The 13,445-nt window shown below is 33.3% G+C and overlaps 3 protein-coding genes across 3 annotated transcripts; 2 read left to right on the top strand and 1 right to left on the bottom strand.

The window, feature by feature from the left end:
- Positions 1–4,529: 4,529 nt before the first annotated feature.
- srx-41 (7TM GPCR serpentine receptor class x (Srx) domain-containing protein) lies at positions 4,530–7,157 on the top strand. The gene is made up of 7 exons (NM_071620.3): positions 4,530–4,635; positions 4,787–4,947; positions 5,000–5,146; positions 5,880–5,956; positions 6,055–6,230; positions 6,394–6,661; positions 6,964–7,157. Exons 1-7 carry the CDS (start codon positions 4,543–4,545, stop codon positions 7,026–7,028), a joined length of 987 nt encoding a protein of 328 aa, NP_504021.1. The 5' UTR covers positions 4,530–4,542; the 3' UTR covers positions 7,029–7,157.
- On the bottom strand, positions 7,038–8,375 carry F59B1.2 (uncharacterized protein). Its single transcript, NM_001380628.3, has 4 exons — positions 8,274–8,375; positions 7,997–8,192; positions 7,776–7,844; positions 7,038–7,302 (listed from the first exon to the last, which is right to left on the bottom strand). Exons 1-4 carry the CDS (start codon positions 8,369–8,371, stop codon positions 7,180–7,182), a joined length of 486 nt encoding a protein of 161 aa, NP_001367909.1. The 5' UTR covers positions 8,372–8,375; the 3' UTR covers positions 7,038–7,179.
- A 1,649-nt stretch (positions 8,376–10,024) lies between these two features.
- On the top strand, positions 10,025–12,243 carry F59B1.6 (Serpentine Receptor, class I; the record flags this gene model as incomplete). Its single annotated transcript, NM_001330796.1, has 6 exons — positions 10,025–10,339; positions 10,748–10,846; positions 11,210–11,449; positions 11,601–11,714; positions 11,757–11,841; positions 12,071–12,243. 6 exons carry the CDS (start codon positions 10,025–10,027, stop codon positions 12,241–12,243), a joined length of 1,026 nt encoding a protein of 341 aa, NP_001317759.1.
- Between the last annotated feature and the right edge of the window lie 1,202 nt (positions 12,244–13,445).

Genomic DNA, 13,445 nt, shown 5'->3' with positions numbered 1-13,445 from the left:
ACGGTAGTTTCAGAAAAATTGGTTTTCAGCTCCAGAAGTCGGGGGCCGCGCTGGAGGTGCGGTCCACGGCTGGTTGGAAAATAAATTGATTCATGTAACTTGAGGAATTCTATGCATTTGTCAATTTTCTGGAATTAGATAAAAGCGTAATTTAGGCTAACTTGGCTTAGGCCTAGGCTTGGGCTTATGCTCAGGCTCAGACTTAGGTTTAGGCTCAGGCTCAGGCTTAGGCTTAGGCAAGCCAGAATTTTCTGAAAATCGGAAAAATATAAATTAAGAACAAAATCTTCAATATTATTAAACCTAACAATGAAACTATAAACATTTAAAAATGCATTTGCCTGAAAAATTTGGTCAAATTCGGAAACTGGATGAAAATTTATAAAAAGGCCGGAAACGACGTTGAATATTAGCGGAATTGGCATAAAAAATTTCCTTGGAGCCAATTTTTTTTAAATTTTTTAAATTTAGAGAAATAATCTAAAATTTATTTTCCTAAAAAAGAAGGTGTTCTATTTAAAGAAATTTTCTAACTAGCGAAATTATGGAAAATATGGCTATTCGCCAAAAAATCAAAAATTACTTTATTCATTTTTTTCTGTGAATAGAGAACATATGTCTGGAACATCATTTGACAAGAAATGCAAAAACAAGTTGTGCACAACAACTTGCCAGTCCCTAACGATGCTCATTTCCGATTACTTTGGATTTTTGAAAATATTTATATTTTTTAGTGAATTACTGCTATGCTATTCTGAACAATGTGTTGTAATAATTCAATAAATAAGTATTTTAAATTAAAAAAAATAACTATTATTATATATTTGGTAAATTCAGGAAATAATTCGTGGTAATTGATTTTTAGGCTTCTATTTTTCTTTTTCTACTTAAAATAATCCTAATAAGCAGATGTTGAGCTCAGCGTATTCAGCGGTATTTTAAGAAATAGTTTGTATTTTCTTATCACTAATGAATTTCTAGACAGTAACATGTTTTCGAAAATATAATATTTGGACTAATCAGAGAGGCTCTTTTCGTGTTATTTAAGCTTAAATTTTTGGTTTTAAAATTCATTTTTTCTCGAAATTTACGGCTGTTCAACAAAACTAAATATTATGTTAAACCTGACCTAAAAATATTAGATTTTAAAAAATGTTCTAGCGACCGACACCTCACGGCTCACTGAAACTTTTTTTTGGAATTTTGTTCGAATCAAAATCAAGAATTTTTAATTTTATATTGTTGCGACATTATACTAATTTTCCACTTCTTATAAATTAACTTTGGAAAGTATAAGCGGCTGACATCACACAGCTCACTCGTTAAATTTCAACACGGGAATCGTCGGCTGCTCGAAAAAAAAATTGAATTTCAGTAATAATATTGACTAGCCATCCCCGGAAACATAAAAGCGAACAATACATTATTATTTCTCATACTCATTGACCGAAAATCACGGAACGCATTCAACTGTAATAGAAAGGAAATATTTTTTTTTTGTTCTAGCTCTTCATTATTCTCATTATTTGTTTGACCATTGAAATCAAAGTTCTATGTTACTCAGCTCTAATTAAAAATGTAGTGTCTATATCCAAATTAGAACCGCACTATGATGCTACAAAAGACACTGACGTGTGTGCCGAGAGACATTAAAAAGAGTTGCAATTTCCAAGAATCATCTTATTGTATTCGGTGTTAAGAACAATAGACAGGGCTTTTGTAGTTCTTTTTGAACTTTATGTCTTGTTAGTGATCTAGAAGAATATAGGGATCAGGATTAGGATTAAGATACAAAAGTAGCCCATAGGGCCATATAAAAACGGGAATGAATTTGCACGTTTACCACTTACTCATCAGAAATTAGGAGAAGATATTTTTTATGCATGCAAATTTTTGCTCTTTTACCGTGCTCCCGAGTTTTATTTTTTATTTCGATTGTGACGTGGGGAATTAATTTTTAATTTTTTTGAAAGCGGCCGGGTTTTCGATGTTTCCAGGCCATAGGGCGGAATTCTACCACTTATAAAACTAGGGCTCCAGTTTTTGGCTACAGGCGCCAGCATCCCAGACGGCAAAGCAGGCAATTGCCTTTGCCGACAAATTCGGCAAATCGGCAAATTACCGGTTTGTCGATTTGCCGGAAATTTTCACTTCCAGCAATTTGCCAATTTGCCGATTTGCCCGAAATTTTCAATTCCAGCAATTTGCCGATTTGCCGGAAAAAAATCGTTTGCCGTCCACCCCTGAGTTGAATATTATTATTTGACTCAAAAGTAGACCATAAAATTCAGAGAAATTTTTTTTAATCGACTTCTTCCAAAAAAAGTATGGAAACCTGAGTAATTAGCACTTTTTAGAACAAATTTTAAAAAATTTCAATTTTTTTGAAAACTCTCACTAACAAGATATTGGGTTATTTTTTCACCATTTTCACACCGTTGTGTCAATTTTTTTTGGAAATTTATATATAAAATAGCAAGAAATATTTGTACTTTATAAAAATATTGTTGCTTTCAATTGAAAATTTTGGAAAATTGCTCATAAACCGCCTCAATATTGCGATAAGCCGAACGCAGTTTTTAAGTGGTTTTTTGAAGCTCTCAATTAACAATTCCATTATTTTCAGAAAGTTCAGATATTTCGTAAAAAACATTTTTAAACAAAAAGGTAAGACACAACGGTAAGAATAAATTTGTAAATTTTAACAACATGCCTATGATCTACAAAACTTCCAAATGGGATCAAATAATTAGGAAAATTGCCCAAGATTTATCTCGGCCATATTTGAAAAAAAAACCGCCGTGGCCGCGTGTAACATCATTGTTTTTCAGATTTTTTCAAAAATCAAAGTAACAAGTTCAAACGGAGTTTCCTGTCTGCCGTTTTCAACACAGATCTCTGTTGAAACATGTCCTCATTGAAGCAGCTTGTAGAGACACCGGAACTCTTTTTCGAGAGCTTCCTTCTTTTCATTTCGTTTTTCATTTTCGCTTTCCTGCCGATTTCACATTTCACGTGTGCTCGGCGCACTCAAGAGTATTTCATTTACTGCAGCAGGAAGAATTGCCAATTTGCACTTTTAAGATCCCGTTAAAAAAAGAATCTAGCATTTTTTTTCTGAATGTTAGATCAAAAAATGTCACATTGCACCATTTCACCTTCAGAAATGTTTTTTAGAATCCCTTATGTAACACCTTTTCGGTTAGTTTCAGAAAGGTCGGTGGCCGATTTTTTGCTTTTTCTAGGCCTCGTAGCAACCAGGCGACACAGGCTAACGGAATCTCGTTGAACTTTTCTTCTACTATTTAATCTGAACCAAGACCTCGTTAAGACCTCCTAAGCCACTATCAACTACTCGAAAACATGTTGCCTTTCTGAAAAAATTAATTAGTTTTATTTTTGCCAACGCCTTCATGTGGCGTCCTTTCAGCAATTGCATATTAGTTATTCGTTCGTTTTCCGATTCATCTGAAAATTTTTTTTTCATTATTTTTGTTTGGACACATCTGTTTTTAGACTCATTATATGGTCGACTTAGTTTATAAATTTTTTGGCAAGTTTTGAAGAGGGAACCAACTAAAATGAGCGCCGACCAATCACTGACGCTGACCACGTCCACTGCGGAACGTTGATTGGTTGACTTACCTGAGCTGCTAAACACTTTCAAATTTCACATGACAGCTTAACGGGGATGCCTCTAAAATTGTTATTAGGTCAATCTCACAGATGATCTGTTACAGGTTGTTTTCTGACGTAATAGCGTTTTATTTTTATCCATAAAAAATTGATGACTTCCTGAGTCTAGTTAATTTTTCCTTTATTTCCCATTTATTTACCCTATTTTTCAGACGCCCTTTAATTGGTTAGGCATTGTTATTAAAAGTCAATATTATTGCTAAAGATGCATATTTTTTGAAGTTTTTTATGAAACTAGAGATTATATTTTTCGCAAAAATTTTGTACCAGGTCTCGACACGACAAATTCTTGATAAACTCGAAAACGTGTGCATCTTTAAAGAGTACTGTAATTTTAAACTATCGTAGTTGCGAAATTTTTTTAAATCGATTTTTTATAATTTTTATTGAAATTTGTCAAAAGTTCATGCGAGTTTATTGTTTTATTCAACATTTTAATGAAATATATAAAATTGTTTTTTATAGAAAAAATAAGAAAAGTCGATCAAAATTTCTTGGATTGAAAATTGCAGTACTATTTAAAAGAAAATTGTCGTGTCAAGACCGGAAAAAAACGCGAAATTATTGAGGGTTTTCAATCGTTTTTAAATAATATTTTCGCAGCCGACATTTCGCGAGTACAACTTTATTCGTTATAAAATTACTATTATTTCTGACTAAAACTTGGTTTATGATGTTAGAAGTTAAACTTTATACTTGAGTGATTTTCGTTCTTCATTGTAAAAAAAAGTTGTTCATCGCAAGTTCTACGAATTTGATCTTAAATTACTGCACGGTCTAACACTTCTACTTTTAAGATTTTCTCTATTGAAATAATGTTCTGAGATGTTCAACAATTTCAGAGCCATGAACGACACCAACGGAACCATTGCGGCCTTGGTCGAGCCAACAGTGTCCAGTCAAACTCAACGATTTTTTGTTACATTGGCAATTTTCACGGTAAGTTTTAGGTAATGAGAGGGATGAAAAATTTTACAAAAATTTTTTTTTTTGAATTTTTTTCCTGCTTTATTTTGGCATAAGACTTTTTGCTGAATTATCAAAAAAAAAATTTAATTTTTCACCCAAATTTTAAACTAATTTTTTACAGATCTCCCTAACCGGTTTAATCGGTAACCTCTCGGTATTCATGTTCGCCACAACTCTAAAAACGCTCCAAAATTCATTTGGCAGACTGTCAGCTTCCCAGTCGTTCGCCGAAGCCGTCCTCTGCGGAGTGTTCCTATTTTTCTACTGCCCGATGGTTTTACTGTAAATCTGAAATTTCTTGAATTTAAAAAATAATTGAAGCATTTTTTTTCAGGGACATTCCAACGTTCAAACGTGTATCGGCTCAAGTTGGGCTCATTCTCCTGTTCTGCTACGATGTCTGCATTTTTTCCCATTTATTTATCGCGTTTAATCGACTTTGCGCAATTTCGTTTCCTATTGAGTACAACAGCTTTTTCAAGTTAGTTTTATGTAGAAGTGTTCAATTTTTATTGGTTCAAATATTTTTTTGAAATTTTGAAAATTGAAATCCAGAAATTTTTAAATATTAATACAAATGTTTTATTTGATTAAAGTTTTGTGATTAATAGTTCCGATAGTCTAGTTTTTGTGCTAAATTCCGTGAAATACGGCGTGTTCGGGAACTGTAGTCGATGTTCGCGTAATTTTGAGACTATAGTATTCTAGAAAACTTTAAAAAATTGGCTTGAAGCTTGAAAAAATGCTGCGAAATTTAGCTTAAGCTTAGAAATAACTTTTTTGAGAAAAATGTGAGTTTTGTGTCGAAATTCTACACTTCTCGTTCAATTATCCAAAAAAATTGAAGAAAATTAAAAAAATCTGCAATTTCAGCCTTTCCTAATTTTCCCCCGTAATCTTACATTAGACAATTAAAAAAAAAATAATTAGATAAACCAAACATTTTTAATTACTGTATGTATGTGTACTGTAGAAAACACTTTAGTATCAGTATTGTAGGATTACTGTAGATGTACTGTAGAAAACATTTTGGTATCAATAATGTATGTTACTGCTGGTGTTCTATACACTTGTTGGGTGCTACACAATACACAGAATAAGTTGATGAAAAACGGAAAGTCGTTTCACGGTGATCTGGTCCAATCCTTTTTTAAATTTTATTAACAAAATGACGTCATGATTAAAAAAAACTTAAATTGTTCCAATAATTTCAGCATGCGAAACACGCGGATTCTAATTGCTCTAGCCTACGCGATCCCGTGCTTCACCTCAATTTACATGCATCTTGCTAGTAAGTTCCGGTCATTTTCCTGTTTGAAGTTATGAAAAAGTTCAGAAAGTTCGAAATTTCTTTGAAATTTCAGGAACGCTCAAAAATTTAAATTTCAGATAACTGCAACCTTCCCTACGTGGATTTCGGTTGGTACTTTGGGGTGAACACATCTGCCGATTGTGACGTCATCCGGTTCTACGTGGATTTTTGCAAGGATTTTGGAGTAGTCGCGCTGATCGCTATTGTGGACGTGGGGACTATTGTGATGATCAAGGTTACCGCGCCAGGAATGGTAGGTCAAAAATTGTAGGGTTACTGTAGGTGTACTGTAGGTGTATTGTAGGAAACGCTGTATTAGTATTGTAGGATTACTGTAGGAAACAATTTATCTCCAAGATTGCGAGATTACTGTAAGTATAATATATGAGTACTGTACATTGTATATATTGTTTCAGAAGCTTTTGTCAGCCAACTGTGCCCAGAGCCAGAAAAAGCGACAGCGGGAGATCACATTCGTCAAGCAGGCTCTGATTCAGGGAGCAGTTTTTGCGACGGAGCTCGTCTTCTTTTTCATAATCTCCGGAATGCAATCACAGCCGGTGGCTATTTTCCTGTGCACGACGGTAGCGTGGAGTTTGGTGCATACTATTGATCCGTTGGTCTTGATTCTTTTGAATCGCGAGTTTCGAAACATGCTGATGAAAAATCCATTGACGAAGAGAAGTGAGTTAAGGGCAATATCTTAGATAAAAGAGTGGGTTCTCGCGGTCCCAAACTAGTGTCGGCTGCAACATAAATTACAAACTGCAAACTGCTTTTGTCTACTGTGCATAGTGCAACTATTTATCTGAAAAATAGTGCCAAACCCAGAAAATGTCGGGCGCTGCGCATTTAGTCAGCTTCCCTCACCACAGATCGGCCAGATTCCCTTGTGCGCAATTTTCCAAAGTTTTTACGACCAGTGACGTCACAAACTACAAACTACAAACTAGAATGTGTATATATAGCTATGCAATTTTTTCCAGCCACCCGAGTCACCTACTCGATCACACAAGCGATTGATAACACGAGCTCTCACACACACAATTGAAAACTAAATATAAACATTTTATTGAATCGAATCGATTGTATTGATAAAACAAAACGTGATTGTGATGATGATGGTGATGGTTAATTCTTAATTTGCTGATAAGAATAATAAATGATATAGTTTTTGAATTCAGTGTTTTCAATGTAAAAATCTATTGATTGTCAACTGGCTCCACGTGCTGGGCTTGAGCGTGGTGAGCATTGACTACTGGAGCATTTTCGGCGTCGAGGGCGGCTTGAGCGGAGGCGAGCTCACGTCGGAGTTGCTCGACGTACTGAAAATTTGAGAAAAAGTAGAATTTAGAAGTTGCAAAACAAGTTTGAAAATTTGGAAAAAAAAATTTTGTAGCACACGGTTGTGCCAAAGTTTTTTCAAAAGAAAGTTATATAGAAATACAGATAAATATGTTTTTTTTTAATGTTTTGGAAGTGACTTTAAATTTAATTAAACTTTAATTGAAAATTTGGAAAAATTGCTAAAAAAAATTGCCTCAAATATTTTTCACTTTCCTCGGCACACACTTGTGACTTTGCAGTTTTTCTGGAATTTTTCAAAATTTTCAATTAAAAGTTAAAACCTTTTCCTGTGTAAATTTTGTAGATAAAAATTTGACGAAAACATGAGAAAAAGTTTTTTGAAATTAGGAAATATCAGTTTTAAAACAAAATTTATTTCATTTAAATTTTTTTCCAAAAATTGGAATTAAAATTTTTATTTAAAAAAAAAGATGGAAATATCCAAACTCACATCAGCGGCTTGAACGGCATCTCTCTGCTTTCTGCACTCAAGTTTGCAGGTCTCGAAGGCGCTGGTCACCTGAAGAATTAAAGTTTGAGCCAACTTTTAGATTTAGTAAAATCTTCAAATGTTATATTTTAATTTTTTAGTAAAAAAAAAATTTTTTTTAATAATTTTTTACTCATTTTTTAGAAATCCATCAAATTGATATCAAAACAATTGACGCTGACCTTCAATGACTTTGGTGGAGAAATTTTGTGCTTCTGGGCAACTGGCTGCTTGACGACAACAACTTCCTCGGCTTCTTCAACTTCTTCTGGAGCATGATGAACCTCTTCTGGTGCTGCTTCGTGAACAACTTCTGGCTCATCGACGATCACAATTTTCTCAGCTTTCACCTTCTTCACTTTCTCGGCTTTCTCAGCTCTAAATAATAAATTTTATTTCAACGGAAATTATTATACAAAATAATTCAAAAATCAATTTTTTAATTAAAAAAAAACTAACTTTCCACCCTTCTTGTCCTTGGCTACCTTCTTGCAGTCAATTGAAGAAACAAAAAGAAGTGCACAGATGGCAAGGACTACAATTGTCTTACGATACATTTTTCTGGAAATTTTGAATTTTTCAAATTATAAATTTTGTGTAGGAAAAGCTGAAAGACAACAAAAAATGCAGAGAAAAAAAATTTTTAGAAAATTTGCATAACTCAAAATTTATTTTTTTCAAAAGTAATATAAAATCACGCCCAAATTGTTGTTAACCCTAAATCTCATGACAAAAAATATAGCAGCCGACATCTCACATGACAATGAATTGGCGATAATTTCTGAACTGTTTGTGGCTAAAAAACAAGATGAACACTTTGGTTTTTGAGTTATTGGTGTTGTCATAATTAATGTGAAAACTAACTCGTGAGATGCTGGTCACTACATTTTTTTTTTAAATTTAAACACCTTTTTTTAATTGGTAATATATGTATAAATAGCAGAAATGGGAGGTTTTCTGTGAAATACTTATTAAAACTGTGATTCAGAAATACCACAAAAAATAACAGAAAAAGTTGAAAAATTATGAAATATCCATTTTGCAAAAACGTGGACCAATCAGCGATTAGCGCCGCCCACTTTTGAACCAATCAAGCCAAGTAGGCGGAGTTGAATGACGATGGCTGGTTTGAACGGGGATTTTTATTTTGAAGTACATCTTTTTTCAAAACTTGGTTTTTTTTCGTTTGTTTCTTTTTTTGGAATTTTTGGAATCCAAAGCAAAATCTCCACAGATTAAAAGGTTTCTTCTAAACTAAATAATCATAAAATAAACCTGATCAAGTTTAAAAATCGAAAAAAAACCGGGAGAAAAAGTGTCACCAACAATTGAGAATAGATAGCAATCGATGAAGCTTATAAGCACAATCACACTGATAACGTACTGTTTTCTGCACTTTTCACCAATTTTTGTGTACGTCAAACTCGCAGAGCATTGACGTAAATTGATCGAAATAGAGCGGTTAAGGAAACGTCGCTTGAAGAAAAAACTGGGAAAATTTGGTGGGAGAGATCACGCGGGTTGATGTTTTGAACGTTCATAGATGAGTCTGGAGTGGTGGTTTTATCTGTAAATTTTAGATTGTGATCATTAAAAGTATGGTAAAAACACAAATATTTTGCTTGTGGGAAGTGGTCAGGAGTTCAGGTTTGAGGCAATGATGCAATATTTGGGATTACGTTTGAAAATGTGAAAACTGAAAAATGTTATACGAAAACTGAAAAATGTTATACGAAAACTGAAAAATGTTAGACGAAAATTGAAAAATGTTAGACGAAAACTGAAAAATGATAGACGAAAACTGAAACATGTTAGACGGAAATTGGAAAAAAAAATTGAATTTCGGAATCTGAGTAATATATTAGCTCACGCAACAATTTTTGGTAAAAAATCTTTTCCGAACAATTTAAATTGTATGCTTTTTCCACTCAAGTTTGTTTTGGTCTTTAGCAAAAAATTTTCTAAAGGTCAAATTCTGATTGGGTATTTATCAAAACCCACCAATTTCAAAAAATACACGTCACCAAATTTAAATGCAAAAACACCTTTAGATTATTCATATTCCAAGTCAAAGTGAAAAAGAATAAAATTTAATCATAATATTATATCAGCTGTCTCTAAATTTTTCATTGTTCTTTTAACACTCAAAGCTATTTCTATGGTAACAACACATCGAGAAAAAATTTTAAAAATTATTTTTACCAGTGGATATGAACAATTTTTCTGTAAATTCTCACTTTTTCGCTGTAATTGAAAATGATAACCGGTCTCTGCAACTGCCACTTATGAACTTGATTAATGTTATTTCCACTATCATAGTATTTATTTTACTCTATGCAATAATTTCGAGAAAACGAAAAAAAGAATCTCAAATTTATCAGATAGTTTTGATAACTCATTGTTTCACGTTGTGGCTTTCTCAAGTTTATTGGGGAAGTTTTCATAGCCTCGTGTTTTTATTTCCATTTCCTGGATTATATGGTATCGGGTATCTTGCTCCATTTTTGAGCTCTTATGTTCTAGTGGTAAGATTTTTTTTTTAAACTTATTTACAACAGTGCTCTATATCTTCTCACCTAATTGAAAAACTTGTAAAATTCTATTAAAGCATTTTCAAAAAATTTTTTTTTAAATTAAGCATTAATAACTGACTAGAAATTTTCAAAAAATTATTAATTTTTAGCCATTTAAGTTGAGTTGGAATTTATGGTATGAAAACTCTTTTGCATCCGACATCCCACGGGCTCCAAACATTTGATAGCCAATAGTCAAGTGAAGTGTCGGCTGCTCGTATGTGTTGCCTAATTTTTCTAATTTGAAAAGTACTTTTACAATTTTGTCAAGTTAATTTTTGAAAATAGCACCAGTGTTATTTCAGGAATAACAACAAAGTTCCGTCAATACAAAAAAAAGTTTTACGTTTTTTATTTCAGATTATTTGGATTTTTTTATTTGCAATTACGGTATTCACAATGTTCATAATTTTGATCTTGAGGCTTCGTGGTGTCACTCGAAAAAACAGTAATTTTTATGTAAGTTATATACGCGCAAAATATCTCGTAGCGAAAACTACAGTAATTCTTTAAATGACTACTGTAGCGCTTGTGTCGATTTACGGGGGCTCGATTTTTGCAATGAAAGAATTTTGAAATAATCATATATTCCTTAATTGGAAATCGAAGAAAGATTAAGAAAATAATACATAGAAACAATAAATAAATTTATTCGAAAATAAATTCATTTCAAAAATCGAGCCCCCGTAAATCGACACAAGCGCTACAGTAGTCATTTAAAGAATTACTGTAGTTTTCGCTACGAGATATTTTGCTCGTCAAATATGCTGCGCAATACACATTCTCAGAATTTTGTGTTCCTATAATACGTTACATTTCCAGTTCTCCACAACCGCCTACTCAATTTTCTCAGCTTTTTTTGCAATGTATATAGCGATTCCCATGCCGTTTTGCTGGATATCAGCCGGCTCTTCAATATCTGAAACACAGGATTTTGTGAGAAAATTCTATCCGAATGCCACAAAGGTTTTGGATATTCCTGGAATTTTTGTTTATACCGATTCCTGGAAGTTTCATCGAATTTTGGTTGTAGCGATGGTTTTGCTGGTTTCTGGAGGCGTTGTGAGTTTTTTGAAATTAAGCAGTCAGCAGGCAGGTATGTAGGCAGGTAGGCAGGAAGGTCTGACAAAGTGCCTGCCTACCAAGGAAGCCTGGTTTTTCTAAAATTGTTATTGCAAACTGCTTATTGGCTAAAAAACCCCAAAAATTTCAGCTTTACATCTTTCTATGTCAAATCATAATCTACGAAATCCGGCTGCAATGCAAACTTTGGAGCGAGAAAATAGTAAAATATCACAGAAAAGCGCTGAAAGATACGATTATTCAGGTGAGAAACTTTTGCCGAATTATTGAGAATTTTCCTTTTCAGAACTTACTGTTTGGCACGTTTCTTGCAGCAATCCCACTTTTTCAAATTCTCAATGCATACAGGGACCCCGAGGTGGACACAATTAGTAAGCTTGGAAAATATAAATTTCACCTGTTAACATAAACGGTATTCTGCAATTCTAAAACTGCCAAAAACTTCACATTTTTTGCACATTTTTTGAACATTTTTCGCACATTTTTTGCACATTTTTTGCATATTTTCTGCAAATTCTTTTCACAATGAGGATACAATTTGGCTCAGTTGAAAAAATTAATTGAAATGTCTAGAAAACTATTCAAATGATTCGTTTTCAGCCACGACAATCATAACCAACGCAATTTTTGTATCGTCTCCAATTCCCTACGCCATAACAATATTCTGTCAAAACACACAATACAGGCAGGCTGTAATAACAACGTTTCGTGTTCAACCCAAACCGCCAAATGTGGGATCGACTATTCAAGTTTCGGTAGCTCGACCAATTTGATAATTTTCAAATCCGAATGAGGTATGTCGACCATTTCTATCTCCCCGCAATTTGCCGGTTTGCCGATTTGCCGAAAAATTTCCATTCCGGCAATTTGTCGGTTTGCCGATTGCCGGAAATTTTCCATTCCGGCAATTTTCCGGTTTTCCAATTTGCCGGAAATTTTCCATTCCGGCAATTTACCGGTTGGCCGATTGCCGAAAATTTTCAATTTCGGCAATTGCCAAATTTGCCGTTTGCCGGAAAATTTACATTCTGGCAATTTGCCGGTTTGCCGTTTGTTGGATATCAAATTGCCGGAAGTTTTTAAAGGGATTTTTTATGAGACGGAAAGACGAGAAATTTTTTTTCCGTTTTCTCTAGATATTTTCATAGAATGTTCTTTCTCATTTTTCAAGATTATCTCAGGTCATTTATTGGATGCGTACAATTTTTAGGTTCAAGATTGAAATTCTGAAATTTCTACGTGGTGGAGAGTTAAACTCATCATATGAACACGTTTTTAAAAAGAGAGAATAGATATGTCCAAAATTGAATTTTTTCTGCGAATATTACTTGAGTTTTCGAAAAAAATCTGTTTTTTTTTTAAATTGATTCTGTGACAACACACACTTATAAATAATTACAAACATTATAATTTTGAGTCCTCTATCCACTGAACTACACGTTTTTAAAAAGAGAGAATAGATATGTCCAAAATTGCATTTTTTTTGCGAATATTACTTGAGTTTTCGAAAAAAATCTGTTTTTTAGAATTGATTCTGTGACAATACACACTTATAAATAATTACGAACATTATAATTTTTGAGTCCTCTATCCACTGAACTACAGGTTTTTAAAAAGAGAGAATAGATATGTCCAAAATTGAATTTTTCTGCGAATATTACTTGAGTTTTCGAAAAAATCTGTTTACAAAATGTGCAAGCCCACAATTTGCCGAACTGCTTTTTTTCCTGCAAATCGGTGAAGTGCTGGTTTTTTTTTCAAAAAATTTCCAACTTCGGCAATTGCAGAATTTTCCGTTTGCCGGAAAAAAATTACAAAATCCAACTCAGGCCTACATTGCTCTTCAATTTTTGGTTCAACAGATCATGATGAAAATTCAAAGTTTAGCTTACCCAATCAAAAGAAATTCGATTAATCAAACATTTCTTAATTCAATTTCACCAGTCTGACATGACCAGAAATCCCCTTCTAACCC

This window comes from Caenorhabditis elegans, chromosome V, assembly GCF_000002985.6.
Source record: "Caenorhabditis elegans chromosome V".
NCBI classification, from domain to species: Eukaryota; Metazoa; Nematoda; class Chromadorea; order Rhabditida; family Rhabditidae; genus Caenorhabditis; species Caenorhabditis elegans.
The sequence above is the reverse complement of the archived record's forward strand: the minus strand, read 5'-3'. Positions and strand labels throughout refer to the sequence as shown.

Excerpts from the sequence above, each read along its gene's own strand:
- srx-41 (NM_071620.3), top strand. The coding sequence starts at position 4,543 with ATGAACGACACCAACGGAACCATTGCGGCCTTGGTCGAGCCAACAGTG. Across the intron at positions 4,948-4,999 it reads TACTGCCCGATGGTTTTACT|GGACATTCCAACGTTCAAAC; the intron begins GTAAATCTGAAA and ends ATTTTTTTTCAG. Across the intron at positions 6,662-6,963 it reads AAATCCATTGACGAAGAGAA|CCACCCGAGTCACCTACTCG; the intron begins GTGAGTTAAGGG and ends AATTTTTTCCAG.
- F59B1.2 (NM_001380628.3), bottom strand. The coding sequence starts at position 8,371 with ATGTATCGTAAGACAATTGTAGTCCTTGCCATCTGTGCACTTCTTTTT. Across the intron at positions 7,845-7,996 it reads CTCCACCAAAGTCATTGAAG|GTGACCAGCGCCTTCGAGAC; the intron begins GTCAGCGTCAAT and ends TTAATTCTTCAG. Across the intron at positions 7,303-7,775 it reads ATGCCGTTCAAGCCGCTGAT|TACGTCGAGCAACTCCGACG; the intron begins GTGAGTTTGGAT and ends TCAAATTTTCAG.